The sequence below is a fragment of the Mustelus asterias genome, chromosome 1 (assembly GCF_964213995.1).
Source record: "Mustelus asterias chromosome 1, sMusAst1.hap1.1, whole genome shotgun sequence".
NCBI classification, from domain to species: Eukaryota; Metazoa; Chordata; class Chondrichthyes; order Carcharhiniformes; family Triakidae; genus Mustelus; species Mustelus asterias.
The window spans coordinates 38,416,760-38,443,193 of NC_135801.1; the positions used below are offsets into that span (position 1 = coordinate 38,416,760).

A 26,434-nucleotide genomic window follows, 5' to 3' on the forward strand; every position below is an offset into this window, starting at 1 on the left:
TACAAAATCGCAAGATTGCTCAAGTCATTATCAGGTTCTGACAATCAAGTATAACGCAATGCAAAACTAGTTAAGCTACCACTGTACATGGTAAACATCTCTATCGGAAACAAAATACATCAAAGTCCGGGGCAGTAAGCTGAGAACAAGCCAAGAGATACAGTCTCACCGTCCTAATTTCCACAAGGGCCATACAGAATTTCTGCCACTGTTAATTAATCAATTTTAAATATTATTAAATAATGGGATAACTCCGGACTGTGCGAATGGCACAGGTGGGTGACTTCCCATTGAACGCACTCTCTCCGTCAGGAAACCCATGGCGGGGGTGTGCCCTCAGTCAAACAGTGAGCTGGTATAAACGGCAGCAAGATTTTGGCGATAGACAGCACCTTTAACACTGAAAACAAGTATAAGGTAATGAAAACAAGTGGTCATAGAGGTTTACAGCATGGAAACAGGCCTTTCGGCCCAACTTGTCCATGCCACCCCTTTTTTTTTAAAAAACCCCTAAGCTAATCCCAATTGCCCGCATTTGGCCCATATCCCTCTATACCCATCGTACCCATGTAACAATCTAAATGCTTTTTAAAAGATAAAATTGTACCCGCCTCTACTACTACCTCTGGCAGCTTGCTCCAGACACTCACCACCCTCTGTGTGAAAAAATTGCCTCCTCTGGACACTTTTGTATCTCTCCCCTCTCACCTTAAACCTATGCCCTCTCGTTTTAGACTCCCCTACCTTTGAGAAAAGATATTGAATATCTACCTTGTCTATGCCCCTCATTATTTTATAGACCTCTAGAAGGTCACCCCTCAGCCTCCTACGCTCCAGAGAAAAAAGTCCCTGTCTATTCAGCCTCTCCTTATAACTCAATCCATCAAGTCCCGGTAGCATCCTAGTAAATCTTTTCTGCACTCTTTCTAGTTTAATAATATCCTTTCTATAATAGGGTGACCAGAATTGAACACAGTATTCCAAGTGTGGCCTTACCAATATCTTGTACAACTTCAACAAGACGTCCCAACTCCTGTATTCAATGTTCTGTCCGATGAAACCAAGCATACTGAATGCCTTCTTCACCACTCTGTCCACCTGTGACTCCACTTTCAAGGAGCTATGAACATGTACCCCTAGATCTCTTTGTTCTGTAACTCTCCCTAATGCCCTACCATTAACTGAGTAAGTCCTGCCCTGGTTCAATCTACCAAAATGCATCACCTTGCATTTGTCTAAATTAAACTCCATCTGCCATTCGTCAACCCACTGGCCCAATTGATCAAGATCCTGTTGCATTGCATAGCACGTTGGTGCTATGTCAAAGAAAATATTAAGGAAAAATACTGTAGATAACTGGAAATACAAAATATAAACAGAAAACACTGGAAAGCATTCAGCAGGCCAGCAAGCATCAGTAGAGAGAAAAACAGAGTTAAAGGGCTAGATTATACGTGAAGGTAAGGCTCCCGGCACCCAAGTGTAAAGCCTTGGATTGTGAGGTTGCTTTCTGTCAAACAACGCGATTGGTGTTAATAAATTGTACAACAACAAAGAGCCCGCCTCTTTCCCCGCTTTCATTTTTGGCTGACTGACCTTTAATTATTGAGACAAGACTTCTCTTGCTCACCCCCTGCCAATTGGAGGCCGGCAGCGTTACTCGGAGAAGTGGCCACTGTACCGAGATCATCTACTATGTAAAATTAAAGCACATAGGATTGCAGGTAATGTTTTGTGATGGATAGAAGGCTGGTTAGCAGATAGGAAGCATAAATGGGTCTTTTTCTGATTGGCAGTCAGTAACTAGTGGGGTTTCACAGAGATCTGTGCTAGGACCTCAACTGTTCACATTATATATTAATGATTTGGCAGAGGGAACTGAATGTATTATCTCCAAATTTGCAGATGATACAAAGTTGGGTGGGAGGATGAGCTGTGAGGAGGCTGCAGAGATGCTTCATCATGATTTGGACAGGCTGAGTGTATGTGCATGGCAGATGCAGTATAATGTGAGGTTATCCACCTTAGTAGCAATAATAGGAAGACAGATTATTACTTGAATGGGTGTAAATTGAGAGAGGTGGATACTCTATGAGACCTGGAGTCCTTGTGCATCAGTCACTGAAAGTAAGTGTGCAGATACAGCAGGCAGTAAAGAAAGCAAATGGTATGTTGGCCTTTATGGCGAGAGGATTTGAGTAGAGGGATAGGATAGAGATTTTGCTGCAATTGTATAGAATGTTGGTGACACCTGGAGTACTGTGTGCAGTTTGGTATCCTTATCTGAAGGATGTCTTTGCTATAGAGGGAGTACAGCAAATTCTTGGGATGGCAGGTCTGTCATATGAGGAGAGACTAAGTCAGCTAGGCTTATATTCACTGGAGTTGAGAAGAGTGAGAGGGGATCTCATAGAAACTTATAAAATACCAACTGGGTTAGACAGGGTAGATTCAGAAAGAATGTTCCCAATGGTGGGGGAGTCCAGGACTAGGGGTCATAGTTTGAGGAAAAGGGGTAAACCTTTTAGAACTGAGGTGAGGAGAAATTTCTTCACCCAAAAGGTGGTGAATGTGTAGAATTCACTGCCACCGAATGTAGTTGAGGCCAAAACGTTGTCTGATTTCAAGAAGAATTTAGATATAGCTCCTGGGGCTAAAGGAGATAAGGGATATGTGAGGAAGGGAGGGAATCCGGATATCGAATTCAATGATCAGCCATGATCAAAATGAATGGCGGAACAGGCTCAAAGGGCTGAATGGCCTACTCCTGCTTCCAGTTTCTATGTTACTGAAATTGAAAAAAATTCAATCCAGCCGTCGGGATTTTCTAGTCAATTAACTATTCGGCTTGTCTCCAAATTTTCCTGTCCCATCTGTGATGCTACCCACCGCTGGCTGGAATTTTATGGTCCTGCCATAGAACAAGAGCCCTGGGGCGTGATCTTATGGCTCGTTGACCAGCTGGGGCAACGATCGGGGGAGGGGCAGAGGCAGATGTCCCAATACTGTGTATACAGTACACTAGGAGATTGTAGTTCCTGTGTAATGGCACCCCTGGAGCTTAGCAGCTGGCTTCACAGGCAAACTGAGATCCCCCCTGCCACCCCAAGAATTGCGCTCTATGCTCTGTCTTTAATTAGAAACTCCAGTAATTTTGATGTTAAGGTTAATTAGTCTAGAAATCCCTGGTTTCACTCTCTCAACTTTCTTCAATAGCTAGGTGAGAGTGCATGACAGAAATGTATAGAATGGTTAGCTAGGATGAGCACAGTAACAGTTTTAACAACACCAGGTTAAAGTCCAACAGGTTTATTTGGTAGGAAATACCATTAGCTTTTGGAGCGCTGCTCCTTCATCAGATGGAGTGGAAATCTGCTCTCAAACAGAGCACAGAGACACAAAATCAAGTTACAGAATACTGATTAGAATGCAAATCCCTACAGCCAACCAGTTCTTAAAGATACAGACAATGTGAGTGGAGGGAGCATTAAGCGCAGGTTAAAGAGATGTGTATTGTCTCCAGACAGGACAGCCACCAAGTCCAGGAGGCAAGCTGTGGGGGTTACTGATAGTGTGACATGAAGCCAACATCCCGGTTTAGGCCGTCCTCATGTGTGCACCTGGCCATTCAGCCCTTTGAGCCTGTTCCGCCATTCATTTTGATCATGGCTGATCATTGAATTCGATATCCTGATTCCCCCCTTCCTCCCTTCCTCTCATATCCCTTGACTCCTTTAACCTGGTGTTGTTAAAACTGTTACTGTGTTTACCCCAGTCCAACACCGGCATCTCCACATCATAGCTAGGATGAGGCAGCTGGCATGGGAGGAGACTGTGAAGTACAAACACCAGCGCAGTTGGTTTTTGGCCAAATGGCCCATTTCTGTGCCGTATATTCTATGTAATTATAATATTTATTAGATTAATTATCTTTAACTATTTGATACTAAGTAGTTTGCAGGCACAGCTTGGCCAAATTTATCTAGCTATGTCCTTTAGCTGCAACTTTAAAAAGTAAAGACAATTTTCTGAATACTCACCACTGTGACTTCTTCTCCTTGGATGGAGACATCGGGTCTTTTGAAATGAGACAATGCCACAATAGCTGCTATGCTTGCAGCAGCAATAATGTTCCCATCATGGTTTAATAAATGCAAGTCTACACGAATCTGCCATACCTAGATAAATCAAAGGTGATAATTAATCTACCTAGTTTACATGGAGCATGAGGATGAAAAGGAGACATGTTTAGGGAGACTGAAAAAATAACCTGATATAGTGCAAGCTTTGGACAACTTCATAACATGAATGTTAGCAATGCTAGGGCCTCATGGTAATTTCTGATAACACGAGAGCAGATTTTCCCAATCCGTGTGGCAAAGGGTCTCATTTATTGTCTGAGGATTTCCCAGGCCATTGCACCAACACTACTAATGTGAAAATGGGAGTTTCCAACTCCTAGGTTTTCCCACTGAATTACAATAGTCCAGTACTGGGACAGCTCGAAAAGTATGGTACATGAGTTGTGTTAGAACCCCAGCTATCAAGAGTCTGCAGGTGCTCTGGGCCAGGATAAAAACTTGAAAGGCAAGAAACGTTTTCAAAAATTTAAACTTTTTTCCTCCCAAAATAGGTCATGTGCAACAGTCCTCTTCTACCAATCAGCAAGAGAGTGTCAAAATCCTCAAAACTATTCAGCCTATATTCAATTTTCATAGTTACAGTATAACTTTCAACAGTATGAATTCTAAATGTTTTATATTATTTAAACACTAGTGCTAATTCTATGACTATCGTATTTTTTCAATTTCAGTAATACTGCTGAAAACCCATTATAGTCAACTTGCCTGTAACATTTGGTAACTATTGTTGATAACCTTTTGTTGATATTCATGAAATTTGATTTTTTAAAAGCAGTTATTAAGAGGTAAGTTTTATGATATTTTAGCATTTGTATACAAAGTCTCACACATAGTGACACAGTGGTTAGCACTGCTGCCTCACAATGCCAGGGACCTGGCTTCAACACTGGCCGTGGAGTTTGCATGATCTCCTGGTTTCTATGTGGGTTTCCTCTGGGTGCTCTGGTTTCCTCCACAGACCAAAGATCTGCAGGTTAGGTAGATTGGTGGGACATAAGAGGGAGAGCTGGCTGCTCACACTAGAGGGCACAATTGTACATGTACAGATCTCCCGGTTCTGAATATCGCACCCTCACCCCCCTCCCCCAGGTTGATCACCCCCTCAGCCAATCACTGCAGCTAACCCCCCTGCCTGCCCCGCGCCCATAATGGTTCCACCTCTCCTCTTAGGCCTCACCCCATGGCACTCCCAGTGTTCATTGGGCAGTGCCAGGGTCCCAGGCTGGCAATGCCCAAGGGCACTGTCCATCCATTCCCCTGACCAACCGGGGGGGGGGGGGGGGGGGGGGGGGGGGGCACTCAGTGGCCTCCGGTCCGACCAGCGAGGACACCATGTCAAGTCCCTGTTGATGGGAACCATACATGATCCTCACCAGTGAGAACTTTCATCAATGAGGCCATTAAGGCAAGTGAGCACGGGACAAAAGCGTCCCGGGATGACTAATAATATTTAAATCAGGATTTACGTTGATCACACCGGAAATCTGGGGCCGGTAAGATTGCAGGAGGCAAGAAATCCGGCGCAAACCCAATTTTTTGCTTCTTGCGCGATTTTGCCGGCTTGCCCTGCCCAGCAACTGGCGGGACGACCTGGTTACGTTCGCACCCATAGTGTTTGTCATGGCCTAATGTGTTTTTCACCCAATGAGTTACTGTTGACATCTAGGCAAATATGGAAGCAAATTTGAGCCGAACCAGGTCCTACAAATAGTGAATGAACAAATGACCAGTTCTTACATGTGATTAGTTCAAGGAGGAATATTGGCCAACAACACTGAAATAACTTCCTGTTCTTCAAATGATGGATTAAGTGTTTCCCAGGCTGTTGAGTGAGGCAAGGGAGGTTTAGCAGGGACACTAGCAATGATTTTCAATTCCTCTCTGGCCAAAGGAAAAGTGCCGGCGTACTGGAGTACAACCAATGTGGTACCATTATTCAAGAAGGGAGCAAGGGATAAACTAGGAAACTATAGGTTAGTCAATGGAAGCAATTCTGAGAAACAGAATTAATCTGCATTTGGAGAGGCAGGGATTAATCAAGAACAGTCAGCATGGTTTCGTTGAGGGGAGGTCATATCTGACCAACTTAACTGAATTTTTTGAAGAGGTGAGCAGGTGTGTAGATGAGGCCAATGCATTTGACATAGTCTACTTGGACCTCATCAAGGTTTTTGATAGGGTCCCACATGGGAGACTGATAGCGGAGGTAAGAACCTATCAGATCGAAGGAAATTTGCCAAACTAAATTGAGAATTGGCTGAGTGGCAGGAAGCAGAGGGTGATGGTCATGGGGTGTTTTTCAGACTGTGTTCAGTGGGGTCCCATGGGTTTCACTGTTGGGGCCCTTGCTGTTTGTGGTTTATATAAATGATTCAGACTTGAATGTGGGAGAGTTGATCGGTGGCAAAATGGAATTCAATCTGCATAAGTGTGAAGTGGGTGGCACAGTGGCAAGCACTGCTGCCTCACAGCGCCAGGGACCTGGGTTTGATTCCAGCTTGGGTTACTGTCTGCGTGGAGTCTGCTCGTTCTGCCCACGTCTGTGTGGCTTTCCTCCGGGTGCTCTGGTTTCCTCCTACATTCTGAAAGATGTGCTGGTTAGGTGCATTGGCCATGCTAAATTTTCCCTCAGTGTACCCAAACAGGTGCCAGAGTGTGGCAACTAGGGGACTTTCACAGTAACTTCATTGCAGTGTTAATGTAAGCCAACTTGTGACATTAATAATAAATAAACTTTAAAAACTTTTAAAGTGATGCACTTGGCAGGACAAACAAGTTAAGGGAATACATGATGAACAGCAGGACCCTGGGAAACACTGAGGATCAGAGGGACTTTGGTGTGCATGCCCCTTAAGGTAGCAGGACAAGTGGATAAAGTGGTTAAGAAGGCATATGGTATACTTGCCTTTATTAGCCAAGGCATAGAGTTGAAAAGCAGGGATGTTATGCTGGAACTACATGAAATGTTAATTAGGCCACAGCTAGAGTATTGTGTGCAGTTCTGGAATCCACATTATAGGTGAGATGTGATAGCACTGGAAAAGGTGCAGAGGGCATTTACCAGGATGTTGCCTGGACTGGAGAGTTATAATTTTGAGAGATTGAATAAACTGGGGTTATTTTCCTTGGAGCAGAGGAGACAGAGTGGGCGGACATGATTGAGATGTATAAAATTATGAGGGGCACAGATAGAGTTGACAGGAAGAAACTTTTTCCCTTGGTGAAGGAATCAATGACTAGGGGGCATAGATTTAAGGTAAGGGTCAGGAAGTTTAGAGGGGATGTGAGGAAAAGCTTTTTCATCCAAAAGGTTGGTGGGAGTCTGGAACTCACTGCCTGAAATGATGGAGGAGGCACAGAACCTCATAGCATTTAAGTATTTAGATGTGCACTGGTGATGCCAAGGCATTCAAGGCTATGGGCCAAGTGCTGGGAAATGGGATGAGAATAATTAGGTAGTTTGTCTTTGACTGGTGGAAACGCGATGGGCTGAAGGGCCTTTTTCTGTGCTGCATGCCTCTATGATACAGTCAAAACTCCTTCATTTGCGAAGAATTAAAAATTTGGCCCAAAGTTTAAAGGAGAGGGATGGTATTTTTCATCCGAAGAATTTAAAAATGATGTTTATATATTCAATTGCTGTCTGTACAATTTTAGATTATACCATGTAACCAAACAACACAGGTGTCACATGCTAAAAGTGATCATGGTTGAGTTTATAAATGAGCTGCTTTGAAATATAGCTTCATATATAAATGGGTTTGGAATCTGCAGTGAACTTAATGAGTATAAATATTCTATCATTTGTCCTGATATTGAGATGCTTGTATAATGTACTGCAGCTGTGACCCTCTGGCAGCAGTCATAAGGCTCATTGGAATCTTACATCTTGATATTTAGAAATATAGAGAAGCCATTGGAAAAAAAGCACAGTAGCAAAATGATCTGATAATTTAACTTTCAGATTAAATTTTTACTTTGCTTCATTCACATTACATTATTATAATACAAAATTAAAAGCACAAAAATGACTGAAATATCTTGGGTAGATTATATGGCTTCTTGCCGTGGCATTGATTTAAATGCATTTCATTTTTATCAACTGTTCACTGATCTTTGGATAATGTGGGTACATAGGCTCGTTACAGATGATGACCTCAAAGTATTCCCATTCAATACACACTGAGGTACATACTTCTGGCACTGCCAGTCTCAACTTTCCAAATGCTTTGTTGTTGATGATCCAATTAATCAGTTATACTATGTTTAGTTGCTCACACCAGAGATATGTTATAAACATGGATATGCTACCCAGGATAAGTTGAGAGCACTTCAAGTCACTCCCTTCCCTCCTAGAACACTGTTACAACACAGTGTCACACAAGGATGTTTAGACTGTTAGCAGGGAGAGATAGTTCTGGTTCAAGTCCCATGCCAAGAATTGAACACAAAAATTGAGGCTCACAATCCAGCACAGTACTGAAGGAGTGCTGCACGATTGGAAGTGTTGTCTTTCTGCTTGGGTGGATGGAAAAGATTCCATGATACTATTTTGAAGAAGAACAGGAGAGTTATCCCTGCTGTCTTGACCAATATCTATTCCTCCATTAATATCATAAAAATGATCACATTGCTGTGTGTGGAAAGTTGCTGTGTGAAAATTAGCTACCGCATGTTCTGTGACTATATTTAATATTGTTTATCATTTGTTGTAAAATGCTTCAGGGCATCCAGTGGTTGTGAAAAGTGCTATGTAAATGCATGTCTTTCCTTATTCTTCCTATGACAGAGGAGTAAATCTGATGGGATGGATTCAAATTTGGGAGTTCTGGGAACGATGGGAACAGATTTGGGAGGCAACAACACAGTAAAGGACCGTGGAGAAGAAAAGTGAGGTTAGAGATGGAATGGTAGCTTGCAAGGATGGTGGGGTCAAAATGTTATTGCACGAGGAGAGAGCTTAAGTTGCAAATTTGGAGATAAACCCTTTAGAAGTAGATACAACCATTAGAGCAAGTCAAACCTTTAGAAATCGGTGATCTGTAGCTGCCTGCTTAGTAGTAAATAGATTGATTCCATGAATTGATTTATTTTTAGGCTGTACTGCTGCTGGCAATGTAAGTTGTTGTTTCATGGTTGTCTTTTTGCTGATCAGTGCCACCTGAGGTGAGATTTCTGCATGTGGAGAAATCTGATGCTAAATACATTCCTTAAACTTGTCTATTTATTGATGTGATTAACTGTACTTGAATTTAAGGCCATATCACTTCTTCATGCCCAGTAAACTACAGGCTGGACTGCCAGCGAATTGCAGTCAGTAGGGAGGTACGAGAGATACAAGTTCTCAAGTACTGACCCTATACGTCATGACAATACATTCTCACCTTTGCACCTGCTACAACACACAGGGATTCGGTGTCAATGCACTTGGAATTCCTCAAACACCTCTCCAACAATCGATTCAGTTTAACTAATAACTCGGACTGTCTGGAAATCAGAAAATTTTGAAAATATTATTTTAGATAGTTTATACACATACAAACAGGAGTAAAGTGATACCTTTCTTACAATACTTAGAATCACTACAGAAGGCGGCCATTCGGCCCATCGAGCCTGCACCAAAACAATCCCACCCTATTCCCATAACCCCACATATTTATCCTGCTATTCTCCCCCGAAACTAGCATGGCCAATCAACCTAACCTGCACATCTTTGGAGAGTGGGAGGAAACCGGAGTATCCAGAGGGAACCCACGCAGACACGAGGAGAATGTGCAAACTCCACACAGGCAAGCCAGGAATTGAACCTGGGTCCCTGGCGCTTTGAGGCTGCAGTGCTAACCACTGTGCCACCCCACGGTTATGATACAAATTCTAACGGTTACTGAGAAAGAATATATTGGAGAAGCGAAAGATTGATGGAGATGAAATTGGTCTTAGACAATAGCACAAAATGGGTGATAAAGAGTTGATAGGTGGCTTTAAACACCACCAAATTTTCTTTTCCACCAACTTCAAATGGAAAATGAATTTGAAAGGTGTGAAATAGACTGCTGATTCACTGTCACCTATTTTGCACCACTGCTGGGAATCTTTAAAAACCTGTCATTGCTTTATTTTTCAATGATTTTACATCTAATTTTGGATGTACACTTTCCAAAAATATTCAGATATATTCACAAATTGGAAGAATGTGCAGCATTAATCTTCTCAGCTGTAGACCACATTTAGAGCTCCATATTTTTAATTCTGACTGATCGACAATGCTTCAAGCAATTCATTATATCTATTAAAGAAATATAAACATTGTCTACACATCATAAGAATAAACTATTAAATATAATGAATATAGATTAACACTTTGATAACATCTCAAACTTAGATGAAAGCTCAATTTAACTTCTGACTTTAGAACAAAGGCTCTGTTCTCTTGCGTCAATTTATCTGACTAAAAACACTTGCAAAAAGTAAAACAATTTTAAATATTTATTAGCCAATTCTTCTGTAAACCATACTCGTTTCTCACCACAATCTTAGGGATGTCAGGTGAAGACTGTTTCAGGCTTATACATGGGCACTTTGGCAAGGAACCAGAAGCTGCCAGAGAACTACATTCCAGTATCAATAGCCATCTTTAGGAGAGATGAGAACAATTGAGGGATAGGACACTGCTTGTTGCTTCCCACTGTATTACAACTTTATATAGATAACTGTTTCTAATGGCAATCTGCCATTACAGCTGTGTACATATGCATACATTTGTGTGGGACGAGAAAAAGAGATGGTGAATTAACTGCCTCATCACACCCTTCGTCAGAAGTAGGCTGTGCAAATAGAACCTAAAAATAGGAGACTAAAAGATATTGAATGAAAAATCCTTTAATTTCAAGGATTTCTAAAACTGAGATGGTAAGTGACAATGTGGTGGTCTGTGAGCATTAATAATATATTCCTTATTAAATGGACAAAGAGGAAACACTTTGGAAATGGAACACTTTTTTTTTCATGGACCTAATGTCATCATCAAGCACTCAGAGATCAGATGAAACATAACTAGACAAGGTTGCCACAAGTTTGCCTCAATGTCAAAAGTGAATTCCCAATTGAGTGACAATGTTTTAATTGCAGAGGTACACAGAACTGGATTCAGAATATTTTACATTTTACATATTTTTACTCATTTTACATTGGTCCCTTGCAGACTGGGATTTGAACCCAGATCCTAAACATGCAGCTACTCAAGCCGGTTATGCCATTCAGTTGGTTCAGGACTGGTCTGTACCACAGTTTAATTCTATTTTTATTCCATTCTTTGGCCAATATTCCTTCCAACTCTCTCCTTATAAAAAAATATACATATTACAGTTTTGAAAACTTTTCATTTTTCCAGAATCCACAAATTTTCAGGAACAGGATTTCAGATTTCCATTACCCTTGGTGGGGAAAAATTAATTTCAATTTTCAGAACCAATTTCTAATTTTAAGATTCCTCCCTTTATTCCCTGGATAATACCACCAGAAGAAATAGTCTCTCTTTCATATCTCACCCTCTAGTATTTAAAACACTTCTATTAAATCACTGCAAGTGAATGCAAAAGAATACAAAGTAAGCTTATACAACCTGTCCTCATATAAGCCTCGATACCAATCTGGTGAATCTACACTATATCACTTTCAGGGCCAATATATCCCTGCTGAGATTCAAATGTCCAAAGTTGAATATAGCACTCCAGATGAAGCCTGATCAAGGGTCTGTTCAACAGAAGCATAATTTTCTCCTTTTTGTATTCCAATCCCTTCAAGGAAGATCAATAATCCATTTTTTATTAGTTCTACCTGTGCTCATGGATACTTAAATCTCTTTGCTCCTCCACACCCACTCGTCGCTCCATTGAAAAATATTCTAATTTGTCTTTCTTGAATCCAAAAGTAGATGACCATACGCTTTTCAACTTGGATCTTCATCTGCCTTCATTTAGTTGACTGAGTCTATATTCCTTAGTAATATCCTGCTTCTAGAAAGTCCTAACTACAAGCTTGGATACACAAGTTCCTTTCATCCGGTGATATATTTGGTGAAAACAACAGATCCTAAGGGAACACCACATTTTACATCCATCCAATCAGAGAATTCCCTTTACTACTACTCTCTGTCTCCTACCTCCCAAGTATTGCTAAATCCTTACAAGATCACTTTCAAATCTGTGCAATTTCCCTTTTGCTACTAACTGATTGGATTGGAGCATTGTCCAATGTCTCCTGGAAGTCCAAATACCCACACTTACCCATCATGCTAGTGAGTTCCTCAAAAAAACAACTCAATTGTGAGACATGAGCTTCACAAATCTATGATGATACTTATATGAGTGTTTAATCACTCCGTCTTTGATGGATCTCTGCAACATTCCCATAATTCGTATTAAATGAACAGGTATTTCATTATCTGATTTCTTCCTTTCTTCTTAAGTAATGGGGTGGCCGTTGCAGTTTTCAAAAGATGCAAACCTTGAAACTAGACAGGTTTGGAAAATTATGATAATTCGTGTACAATTACTTTACCTGATTCTTGGGTGAAAACCATCAGGTTCTGGAGGTCAATCTCGAGTTTCATTATTTTCTACATTAACATTTTCAATGAGCCATATTAAACCCATTAGGTTTCCTAATTTAATTTCTACATTCCCTTTTACTGCTGACATTCTACCCTCGCTCCTCCTTTGTTAAAGTGAATATAAAAATACTCTTGCATTTTCTAATTTTGCATTATACTCTTGCTCACATCTGACTTCAATGAGTTAGCAGTTTTTATCTTAATAAATGCATGTCTCTTTGTATTCAGTCTCAAAAAAGGTTAATATACTGGATTATTAATATGATTATGAAATCAGAACAAACTCATTTAATGAAATTATTTTAAAAGCCTTTGGACCTTTCATTGCATCTCCAGTTAGGTTAGAAAGGATGGGCTCCAAGGTAAGCTGTCTTTCAAAGAAAAGATTGTTGCAATCAATTATCCCAGCTGGAAGCTACATCCATCACTGTAATTGCTCTCACTTTGACCTCCCTGTCCTTCGCTGTGCTGCTGTAGTAAGTTCAACTGAAACTTGAGAAATAGACCCTCATCTTTTGATCATTCTACAGCCTTCAAGGTTGTGAGTACAGAAACCTTGGATTTTAACCACTGCTTCCATTTTTCTGAACTGCAGCTGTTAACAATGATTCTGTTATAAACATTTGCAGCTCCTCCATAATCCATCTTCGGTTTCTGAACTTGTCCCGTTACCATCCCCTTTTGCCTTGCACCATCATCCTTCTTGTCATTTCACCTCTCCTACTTTCTATCCTATCACAAGCCTTCCCGTTTGTCCTCCACAACCCCAGACCCATTTCTCCACATAGGTACATGCTTACAATCTGCTGCATGGTTAACATTTCCAATTCTGAGAAAAGGTCATTGACCTGAAATGTTAATTTTGTTTTTCTCTTCACAGATCTGCCTGATCTGCTGAGCATTCCTAGCATTTTCTGTGTTAATTATAGTCACCAATTCCCTTCCTATAATGCCTAAAGCTAACAAACCTAAAATTATGTGGGTACCATCCTCATATAGTTTGGCAACTGGGGGTCAAACTGAATGGTGAGGTTTCATAAGGCATTCACCCAATCTGCTTTTGGACTCCAAAAGTGTAGAGGAGACACCATGAGCCTTGAATGCAGTATACAGAATTGAAAGGGGAACAAGCAAATCACTGTTTCACCTGGAAGGAGTGGTTGTGGCCCAGGTCAGTGGAAGGAAAACAGATGAAAAGGCACATGTATGTCTCCTGTGCTTGCATGGAAAAACACCGTGGAGAGGAGTGGCTACTGCCAATTCGAAAGGTGAACTGGAGTATTGTGGGGAATGGAATACAGAAAAGCAAGCCAAAGATGTTTGCTTTAGCTAAAGGTGGCACACAAGGTGATCCACTGAATGCCGGGGTGAAAGGTAAGGACAAGGGAAACACCATCATGTTTCTAGGAGGGAGCTGAAGTGCAGGAAATAGGTAACCATCCTTGGTCGAGGGAAAAGGAAGACATATCAAACGCACTGATAACCAAGGATGAATAATCTGAATAGTTGCGAAGGAAGCAGAAAAACTTGGAGAATGAGTTGGAGTGGGGAAAAAGTATAAACAAAGTAGCTGTGGAAATTGATATTGGTTGATTACCTATCCCCAGAAATGGAGAGAGAGAATTTGAGGAAAGAAAAGGAAGAATCAAAAGATTGATCATGAGAAGGGGAGAGCAGAGTGGAAACTGGGAGGAAAGTTTAGGGTGAGAGCAGAGAATGGCACCAATACAGTCATCAAAGTACCAGAAAAAGTAGTGAGGGAGAGGACCAAGTTGAATGTAACATAGAATATTTCACAATCCAATTAAAGGTTGGAGTACCTAGGACCTATAAGAGTTTCAATACAATAATATTTATTTAGAGGAAGTGAATGTGCTCAAAGGAGAAGGTGTTCAATGTAAGAACAAGTTCAATGAGGTACAGGATTGGATTGTGACTAGTTGGGTCTGGAGGACTTCAAAATACTCTGAGATTTAAAACACTAATAAAGACTATTAGAACAGAGTGGATTATCTTATGTAAAGAACCACAGACTGCCTTATATATATTTTACAGAGATACCGTCTGCATAGAAACACATATAACCACAGTTAGAGGAATTTAATCATGTATTTGTGAAAGTATTATTAAACAGGCATAGATCTTGGCCAAAGGGTTCGAAGGCATCATGGGAAATAGGCCAGGGAAGTGAACTGCATTCCTGATAACAATACACCCATAAAAGCATAGTTCTTATTAGCATGGGTATCAGACAGCTCAGTGAACGAGGCAAGAATAGGCTAATGATTGCAGACAGCTAATGAATAGGCCAGGTATGGTACCGGAGGGCGGCACTCAGGCCTGAGGGCTGGAGTGTGTCGCATGGGCGGGAGGGTCTACAGGTTTAGAGGCAGTGGGGAGAAATCTCCAATGGAGTAAAAGTCTGTTAATTGATGGTGGGATCTTAGTGCAGGATGTCATCAGCCTCCACAACATAGAGGTCGGTTCACCAAACAAGAACAGCATCACTCTCAATAATGTGAGGGTTAGTCCAGAGAGAATGGAATGCTGGAAATTCAGACAGAATAAGTGAACGGAGTAGAAAAAAATATGATAATCGCACACCAACAGTTCTCAATGAAAAATTCTAGAGGAGCTAAAAGGCCAGAGGGTGAGGTCCGTGGGAAATGAGATTCCCAAAGATAGGAGAAAGGGTCCATATGGAAGGGAAGGCACCGAGCTAAAGAAGTGAGTGTGGATGTGAAGAGAGAGCTTAGATTCATGCCAAGTTTGAAATTCATTGAGCTGGAGTGTAAGGGGATGAAGTGAAGGCCTTTTTTGTGGACTGATCATTTGGGGAAGGTCAGAGAGGATGTGAAGATGATACATGAAAGCAAGATTCAGTTCAGCTGTGATACCACGCTGATAGTGTAATGGAGTCATTGGCTGATACATGCAAAGAAAAAACTTTAAATTAAGTATTTGAATTATTTATTAATTTATCAATAACATAGCAAACTAGGAATTAGTGCTAAGAAATGAATTATCAGATCATTTGAATTAACGGGCTAGTCCTTATCTTACTTTTGCACACTGTCAAGACTCACACATGAATATAGCTGCCTAGGCTAGGTAGATGTAAGCAGCCATGAAACCTTTCCCCAGCAAGATATCAACATCTTCAAAACATTAAAAGTATACATTTTAAAAAAATAAACCCTTAACTGGAATGGGTAAATGAGAGCCACACTATTCAAATTAATATACCATAAGCAAATCTCTACAAAATAAGCAAACCTCTACAAAATATTGGAACATTTGGTTCAAATAGAACAAAGAACAATACAGCACAGAAACAGGCCCTTCGGCCCTCCAAGCCCGTGCCGCTCCCTGGTCCAAACTAGACCATTCTTTTGTATCCCTCCATAACCAGTTTTAAGACTGTGTCTGCACACCTAAATATTTCAATCCCTCAGACCAAGTGCCACCACCTCAACAGGAACAACATAATGCGGATCTTTTAAAAAGTGGCTGAAATCTTCTGTCCGCGTTCACGGATTTTTTGGTGCTGCTGAAATTGAATGGGTTTTTGGCCAATGCCAAACTTTCCGTTCTCACTTGCAATGAAAGGGTCCCGAGACTGAAGAATTCACCCCTGCATTTTACTTGATTCACAATTTAGTTTTAGTAACACAATATACATACAAAGGAAAAGGAAATAATATTAATGCACCAGGTGTTAAAAGTATTTATCATCACCATAAAAGAGAAAAGAAACACTTCTGGTGTCAAAAAGGAAAAGCTGGTTGGTTGCTGGAAAATGATTTATAATGGTAATCTTCTATTGTTTTCTATGTACCAGACTTACCTGCCAGGTTCAAATGCAGGAGAAGCCATTGGGGAGAGTTCCAAATTGAAAAAAATGATGCCTTCTGTAGGCCGGCTAGGTTTAGGAGTAACAAGTTCACATGACACTTGTGCAAGGACCCTGAAATGACAGTTGGAGACAAATTAGGCATCTTTTACTTCAACTCCAGAAAAGGAAAGCGTGTCTGCATAATAATGGCTAATATCAATCATTCTCCAATTCCACAAAAGGTGTCCTCGTCTAGCTTAAAGTTAAATGAAGGGCCTTCTACATGTTCAGCTGGACGTTAGAAAAAACTTGACATGATTCAATGAGAAGCAGGGAGCTTTCCTGGTGACCTGGTAAATACATTGGCTTTTAGCAAAAAATAAAAAAAATATTCTATGGAGACCCCCGGCCCAGCTTTTTATCCAACGATCTGGCTGTGACTTCCTTTCTAGAATGCCTTTTCTTTCCCCCAACAGTCTTCCCTGCCTCTATAAACATTTTTGTTTCCACACGTTGATGGCAGCAACAACAATTCTAGTTAGTTACTCCACTGGTAACCAGTCTGTCTCTTCACAAGCCTTCCCTTAAACTCAATGCTGCCTTTCAACCACTTTGGACAAGCAATATAATTTTATTCTTGGGGACAGTTTTGCTCAACATCGATGCCAATACATCATTTTTGTCAAAAGCTGCAATACACAGCTTTCTGAATGGAAATGGTACAGCTCTTGCAGGTCTGGTGACACTTGCCATTCCAGTGGAGAACCAAAAGCGTGCGCTCAGGTAGAGCTGACGCTTCAGCCATTGACATCCTTTAAATAGGAAGGAAATATGGAAGCTGTGCCACAGTGAGTGATTTTTGCCATGGAAGCACCTAATGATTTTGTGAAGCTGATGCATCCTCCAGGAAAGCACAACTTCTTTAACTTTCCTTTCCAAATTCACATGTTGATATTTTATTCTCTGTTCCCAACAATCCCTGAGCGATAGTTGACCTTTATTGTGCTGTGGCCTGTTCCTGGATGTTGTATGTGTCCCTTCTGCCGCCTGCTGGATGTTCCATGCTATTGCAGCCCATACTCAGCTACCACTAAACCCCTGGTCATTGTTACATGCTGTGATTTTATGTTTTAAGATTCCAGAGCTCACTCAGATGGTTCTCTTCCTTATATTTAGTTTTAATTATAATTTCTACCTATAGTAAGAATTATTTTTAAAATATTTGCTCCTCTACTACACCCCCCCCTCCCCCAATCTCACAGTACATGTCATTGACAGCAGTCACCTTGCCATCTAGAAGCTTTAACACAATGCAAGAGTGTCAGGCAATTTATTGCCAAAGAGCTGTGGACTGGAGATTAGAAGAACCAATGGGGAGTATCTCATCAGATAAAGAACACATGCAGATGACAGCCTCTATCATAAGAAACAGGAGCGGGCCCTTTGAGCCAATCCACAATTTAATAAGATCATGGCTGCTCCTCTATCCAAGTTCCACCTTTCCCACTAGCCCCATTCCACTTTATTTCCCTAGCTCCCAAATGTTCCTCTGTTTTGAATAGGCTCTGTCAATATAATGAAACCAGACAAGGCCCTGGAGTTAGCTTCATGTCTGGACAAGTCACTAAAATACAAATTAACTTTTGGGACATTTCATTGAGAAGTAATTAAAAAAACAACAAACCTTTCCTGTGGATCAATGACTGCCCTTATCCAGAAAATTAAATACACTGGTTCACAATAGACTTGCAGATGTGGTTTGGAGTGGAACTGGGACAAAAAAAACCTTATTCTATCACAGTGATGTGAGAGTGAGTGAACATCAGGCTCTTGTCAATGGCCAAGTTGTCAGAGACCATGTTTGGCACGATGAAGAATAGACGATGGTAACAGAAATCAGGTTTCTGATAAGGGACATATAATAAGTCACATTTTTTGGAGCAGTGGGCGGAAAGATCCAGATCAGCAAGGGAACAGGATCCTGCCTTAAGATCTATAAGCAGGTAGAGAATTTAGGTCAGTCTTTGCCTATCTATTTGAAGAACCAAACCATGTTTTCGTTACAAGGGTTTAACTGGAGTGAAGCAAGCAGTAAACCAAATCCATCTTCATCAACCTCCAGATTACAATTCTTCAGTGAACCAAAATGGAATCACAGACCTACAACATTTCAAGACTTCATCTCAGGAGAAACAAGTGTAACAGTGAATTTTTGGACTTTTAAGACCAAAAAGCATGCTACTGCATTTCGTAATCCAAATCTATATGTTTCAATCAGATCACCTCTCATTCTTCTAAACTTCAGGGGGAAAAAAATGTTTAATCCACTCAATCTCATCATAGGAAAATCCCCATAACCGAGGAACCAGTGAAGTAAACCTCGCTGCAGGAAAAGTAAGTGCTTTCTTTGGTAAGGAGGCCAAAACTGCACATAGTACTCCAGCTGCATTCTCATCAACACCCTGCACAATTGATTAAGACTTCTTCAGTCTTATACTCTAATCCCTTTGTAACAAAAGCTAACATACTATTTCTGCCTAATTGCTTGCTGTACTTGCATGTTAATTCGTGAATCATGTATATAGAAACCCAGATCCTCCCAAACATCTTCCAGTCTCTAACCATTCAAAAAAGATTCTGCCTTTTTATATTTTCCACCAAAAGAGATAATTTCATTCTTCACCACCTTGCATTCCATCTGCCATATTCTTGCTCACTCACACAATCTGCCTACATCCCCACTGCGGTTGCTTTGCCTTTTCTTTACCACCTATTTTCCAAACTGATTTTATTTTGTCAACAAACTTGGATACATTTTCTCATTTAAGTCTAACCGTGATGCTAACCACTGTGCCACCATGGGGTTTCCTCCCACAGAACAAAGATGTGCGGGTTAGGTTGATTGGCCATGCTAAATTGACCCTAGTATCATGGGGCTTTGCAGGGTAAATATGTGGGGTTACAGGAATAGGACCTGGATGGGATTATGGTTGGTGCAGACTTGATGGGCCGAATGGTCTCCTTCTATGATACCAAGTCATTAATGAGGATTATAAGTAGTGGAGTCTCAAGTACTGCCCCTTGTGGTACCCCCACTAATTACAGCGTGCCAACTCAAAAATATCACATTTATTCCTACTCTGCTTTCTATCCATTAAATAATCTTCAATCTATATTACCCTTGTCCCAGGAGTCCTATATTTTCTAATAACCTTGTGCTGCACCTTATTGAATACTGTTTGAAAATCCAAAACAACAACATCCACTGGTCCCCACCTTATCCATCCTAATTACACCCACAAAAATCAAACCAATTTTTAAAACATGGTTTTCCTTTCATCTTGATTCTGTTTAATCATATTATTTTCAATTACTTTGTTACCTTATCCCTAATAATAGATTCTAGCATTTTGCCTACTCCTATTGGTGGTAGGCTAACTGGTTTTCTCATTTCCTAATTTTTTTTAATAGTTATGTTTGTTATCTTGCAATCTTTGGAAGCTGCTCTAGAATCAAAGGAATTCTGGAAGATCAAGCCCCAATTCATCCACCAACTCTACAGCTACATCTTTTCAAATGCGAGGGTGCAGGTGGTCATTTCCAGTGGATTTGTCCCCAGTTAGAGCCATTAATTTCTCCAGTACTATTTCTTTACTTGTGCTGATTTCTTTAAGTTGCTGGACCCTAGGTTTCCCCATTAGCTCAGAATTCTTTTTGTCTTCTATCACAATGATACTTACAAATTATTTCTTTAATGTCTGTGTCATTTCTGATTCCCCACTATAATTATTACCTCTGCCACTGAAGGTGGACTGTTTGTTAGCCTGTGAACAATATATCTCAAAAACTAGTGGACAGATTTTGTTGAAACACAGATAGGAATGGCCCAGGGAAAGACTACTTAGTATTGGCAAAGATCTGGATTTTTAAAATTATTTGTTCAAGGGCTGTGGGTGTCCCCGGCCAAGTCAGCATTTATTGCTCATCCCTAATTGCCCTAGAGAAGATGGTGGTGTGCTACTTTCTTGTACCACTGCAATCCACAGCACCATTAGGAAGGGAGTGGGTGGTGTAACTTGGAGGGAACTTGCAGGTGGTGTACCCATGCATTTGCTGCTCTTGACCTTCCAGGGTGACAGGAGGTTGTGGGTTTTGAAGGAGCCTTGGTGAGTTGCTGCAGTGTATCATGAAGATTGTATATTACCATTGTGCGCCATTGATGGTGGGAGTGAATGTTGAAGGTGGTGGATGGGGTGGCAGTCAAGTGGGTTGCGTTGTCCTGGGTGGCGTCGAACTTCTTGAGTGTTATTGGAGCTGCACTCATCCAGGCAAGTGGAGAGTATAATCACAGTGTTTATATGGTTGGTCATATATATGATCAATTCAGTTTCTGGTCAATGATAACCTCCAGGATGGAGGAAACTCACACAGACATGGGGAGAATGCACAAACTCTACACAGTCAGCCAAGGAAAGAATCAAACCAAGGTTCCTGGCGCTGTGAGGCAGCGGTGCTAACCACTGTGCCATAATGTCATTAAATGTCATGGTAATGCCATTAAATGTCAAGAGGGGATGGTTAAATTCTTCTTTGTTGGTGATGGCCATTGCCTGGCATAAATGTTACCCATCAAGTAAGGGTCTCCTAGGTGTTGGCATCCATGGGTGGTCTAATACCATCTTTAACTAGAAATGTATGTTTGTTTCAACTAATGCTTTAATTGTTTGTCTCCAGTACTGGATGAGCAGAAACTTCCTCCAATTAACTATTGGGAAGGCTGAAATCATTGCTTTCAGTCCCCACTCCAAACTCCACCTTTATGAACTGCAAGCCACTTTTATTCTTTCCTCTAAATATCACCCGCATCCCCATTCTCTTGTTTCCCCAGGCTACGGACCTCCTTTGACAATAAGACGGATGGCTGACTTGCCTAAGGCTTCTGCTGGCAATATTTAACTGACTGATGTAACAACACTGTGCATCTCTGCTTCCCCCAACAACTCAAAGCTCAGGCTTAATGCATCAAAGAAGAACAAGTATCACAAATCAAAACATCTTGATTAATAAGGGAGTCAGGGGTTATGGGGAAAAGAAAAATGTCAGCCATGATTGAATGGTGGAGCAGACTCGATGGGTCGAGTGGCCTAATTCTGCTCCTATATCTTATGGTAAAACAGATTTTCAGACTACACAAAGCAATGAACTACAGCTTTCTTCTAACAGATCTAATTTACCTTGTTTTACCCAGTTCCACAATACAAGATCCATATTCAGTTCCAAATGTTATCTTGATATTTCTATAGTCATATGTCTGTCTTCCATCAAGACGCTGTTGATTAAAAATACAAGGTATCAGTCATATTTAAAACAAAATGGCTTTATTTTGTGACGGTTCTATGATAAAATTCCATCCATATTCATGATGGGCTATGGTTTAGATGTGACAGCATATTTATACTTCCTTGAAGAAAGAAACAGAATTTGTCCACTCACCCATCACTCACCTTTTCAAAATGTCAGAAAACCATTAAAGCAAAAAGGAAAGAACATTACCAGTTAGAGATTGGTTAGCCCCATTTTTTCAGCAGAATCATGATTCATGGTCTGTTCAGATCAAGGTGGACAACATGTAAATATCATGTACCCACCTCATCTGTATGATTGTAGTGTCAGCCCAAATAGCTCCCTCGCTGTGGTCTGCACTACTTGTGCACAGGAGGGCCATGCAGCAATGTTTGTAGCTCACAGCATGCCTGCTCTTCCTAAAGGCAGACTAGTGGAGCAGAGCTGGTGGGAGACGAGGATGGATGCATCACCTGAGCCCGACAACCAAAATGGTTCTGGGTGGGCTGCAGAGCTGTGGTATCCGACATCAAAAATTTTGAGGGTGACAATATGTTTCTACTTTATGCCCCTTCACAACTGCCAGTGCACCCTCTTTCTGCTGCCTGGCTAATAACATGCAAGCTGCTGATGATGGGATCATGAACCTCTTGCTGCTGACCCCACACATCTTTCCTCACACCGACCTCTGCCGTGAGATTTTCTACTTTCGGACACCCAAGAACTGCCTCCTACACAGTCACAGAAGGGGGAGTGGAGGCGTGTTGTGTAAGGGAATAATGGCACAGCACCAACGAATAAGCCCCATCGCACAATCGGACACTTGCAACCAGCAGCTCAGAGACTGGGACTGCACAGAGCTGGGATCAACATGTAACCTGCACCCAGGGTAAGGGTAAAGGGTGGTTCCATTGCCAACTCACTGGAAGGTGTTCACAAGATGGGAATGGACACTAAGATGTTAGGTGCATAGCTGGTCTGGCAGACAGACAGTCTCCTGCCACTGCCAAAGAGCATGAAAGTATCCGCCTCCATCTTGGCAGACAGCTTCATGCAAAGATTGCCCTCTTCACAGTCTCAGCTTCATCTCCCTGCTGTGTTACAGATCCAGAGGCACTGTCACTGCATCTATTACAACCTTTGTATGGACAGGTCACTTCCACCTCTGGTCCCTAGGCGATACACCTCCATGTGCTTCTATTCTAGCAGCATGCTATCCAAGAAACAGCCAAGGATAAGAGCTTGAAAAGCTGTTCTACAAGTGGCAGTCACTGCAAGAGGCAATTTCTCATCCTGTACCTTTTATATAAAAATATTGTAATAACCTGTTTGTGAGTATTACTATCTATACATCTCAGCAGCAGAGTCATAGAGGTCTACAGCACAGAAAAAGGCCCTTCAGCCCATTGCATCTGTACCGGTCAAAGGTAAACCATCCAACAATTCTAATCCCATTTTCTAGCACCTGACCCATAGCCATGAGATCACAAGTGCACATCTAAATACTTCTTAATGTTATGAGGGTCTCTGCCTCCATCATCCTTTCAGGCAGTGAATTCCAGACTCTCACCACCCTTTGGGTGAAAAGGTTTTTCCTCAGATCTCCTCTAAATCTCTAGCTCCTTACTTTAAATCTATGGCCATGTCATTGATCCCTCCACCAAGGGGAAAAGTTTCTTCCTGTCTACTATCTATACCCCTCATAATTTTATACATCTCAATCATGTCCCCCCCTTAGTCTCGTCTGCTCCAAGGAAAATAACTGCAGTCTATCCAATCTCTTTTCATAGCCAAAACTCTCCAGCCCATGCAGCATTCTGGTAAATCTCCTCTGCATCCATTCCAGTGCTATCACATCCCTCTTATAATGTGGATTCCAGAACTGCACACAATATCTAAACAACATTTTATACAGTTCCGTCATAACCTCCCTGCTCTTAACCACTTTATCCACCTGTCTTACCACCTTAAGGGACCGGTATAGATGCACACCAAAGTCCCTCTGATCCTCGGTGCTTCCCAGGGTTCTGTCGTTCATCATGTATTCCCTTGTCTTGTTTGTCCTGCCCAAGTGCATCACCTCACACTTATGTGGATTGAATTCCATTTTGCCACCGATCAACCTATCTGACGAGCCTGTCTATATTCTATATCCTGCAATAATCTATTTACCAGCCCACCAATTTTACAGCTGGCGGTATGCAGTTTTTGCTCAGTCTTAGCATTTGTTCGTACCATCACCTATAGAACTGATTCAATCTCTGCACGCCAACTTCATTTTACACCACCACCTGAAAAGCAAATCTTACAACACCAGTCTTCAGCCAGATGAACTTGAAATGACGATGTGAAATAACTTCTCATTAGACTCTGGCTTTGGGACTCTGAAACTCAAATGAATATTGAGTTTTTCTGTGGTCCTTGTACTCTCAACCTCCTTTGTTCCATCCCATCCTCCCCCCCTCTCCCCCTTCACTGTGTGAATGCGGAGTGGGAGGGTGAGAACACTCCTTTTGTGCATTTTGAATGGGTAAAATAAACCCACCTTCTGATTTAATGCTAACTCAAGCTTGCTGTGGATTAGTAAAATTGGATCACACAAAAAAACAAGGAGTTGGGAAAATACACCAGTGCTTATTCTTTATAAACAAATGAATTCAAAACACCTCCTGTTTATGACCGGGTGGTTAAGAGGGAAATAGTGCTGATTGACCCCTCCTGTAGGTAAAATGTTAAATGGTACCTTTTTAAAAGGGGTGCAGGAGAGAAAGAAACTTGGGGTCTTTGTGCAGAAATCTTTGTAGGTGGGAGGACAGGGTAACAGCAATTAATAAAGCAGATAGGATTGTACACAAAAGCCAGGAGGTAACGCTAATCCGACATTAAACACTAGTTTAGAGAAAAATATCTACAGGAACATAGGGCAAAGAAAAGGCAATTGGGACTCACTGGCTTGTTCCTCAAAAAAACCAGCACAAACTCAATGGGCCAAATGGCCTCCTTCTGTGATTCTATGACTTACAATTTTAGTTTTAAGCTGAGCAATAGAATTGTTCCCAAACCTTACAATCCCAATCCCCATCACCCTCCTCACTCCATTATAATTGCTTTCATCAAATGAGACAATTAGTAACATTTCACAAGCCCACTCATGTACAACTTCAGAAATTAACTATTTATTTCATCAGATTCGCTGCCATATTTGCCAATAAAAACTGTAGTGACTACACTGATTAGCGGGGTGTGCCCAGTCAACTGTGGTAGGATATCAATTAGACTCATTAGTGAACCACTTGGAGGCGATTATCCCATCAGGTTTGCAATGGCTTACTACAGAGGTCCTTTGTTGATCATGTGGGAGGCCCAATGCAGGTCAGTTAGGTGCCTGGTTGCATTTATATTGCATTGGGCCACTCACGACAGAGCAACGCTAGGTTACCACTGGTTCTTCAACTGGTGGGAGGGGCCCTTCTCACTGGAACTAATTTGTCCCAAAGCATAGGTACACAATCTGAAATCATCCAAAAAAGTTCCATGTGAAAGGCTGCTGGTTAAGCTGAATGATATGTCGATTCAGGGTAAATGTTGGAAAATGATAAGGAATAACTGAAAAGTCAAAAACAACAACACTGTGTGTTAGAATTATAATGGCATAGGGGAACTGAATGAGTTGCTCCAGTAAGTGGCTTCATACTGAGACCACTTACTGTATCTACTTTATATCAATGACTTTGGTTGAGAAATTCAGCACAAAATGATCAAATTCACAGATGATACCAAACTGGTTTCAGAGTCCTCCTCACACAGGGCACTACGACTGAGCCCTCTACTGACATGGGCCACTGGTTATAAAGCTCTCAGTTAATATTGGCCACTGACACCAAACTCTCCAATCACACATACAAACATGTGAATTAGAAGCAGAAGTAGGCCACTCAGCCCCTCAAGCCTGCTCTGCCATTCAATTTGATCTTGATTAGGCTATTGAGTTGGACAATCAGCCATAATCATGATGAATGGCGGAACAGGCTTGAAGGGCCAAATGGCCTCCTCCTATCTTCTATGTTTCTATGATCTGATTGTAACTTCAACCTTACATTCCTGTCCACCCTCAATAACTCTTCACCCTCTTGTTAATCAAGAATCTATCTAGCTCTGCCTTTAAAATATTCAAAGGTTCTGCTTCCACCATCTTTTCAGGAAGACAGTGCAGAACTCACAACACTCAGAGAAAAAACTTCTCATCTCTATCTTAAATGAACGACCCTTAATTTTTGAACAGTGATCCCTGGTTCTAGATTACCTGACAAGAGGAAATATCCTCTCCACATCCAACCTGTCAATACCCCTCAGGATCTTAAAGGTTTCAATCAAGTTGCCTCTTAACTCTTCTAAATTCGAGTGGATATAAACTTAACATCGCCAGCCTTTCCTCATAAGACAGCTGCCCATCCCTGGTTTTAGTGTATAACCTTTTCTGAACTGCTTCTAAAGCATTTACAT

At 41.3% G+C, this 26,434-nt stretch overlaps 1 protein-coding gene across 1 annotated transcript in view; it reads right to left on the reverse strand.

Moving 5' to 3' along the window:
* The window catches only part of exosc9 (exosome component 9), a 60,436-nt gene that overhangs the window by 24,290 nt on the left and 9,712 nt on the right, over nt 1-26,434 (reverse strand). The window contains exons 2-5 of the mRNA XM_078211499.1: nt 21,823-21,917; nt 16,601-16,720; nt 9,527-9,629; nt 4,041-4,178 (exon numbers count right to left, since the gene is read on the reverse strand). Coding sequence (XP_078067625.1) covers nt 4,041-4,178; nt 9,527-9,629; nt 16,601-16,720; nt 21,823-21,917 — 456 coding nt within the window. The remainder of the gene's footprint in view (nt 1-4,040; nt 4,179-9,526; nt 9,630-16,600; nt 16,721-21,822; nt 21,918-26,434) is intronic.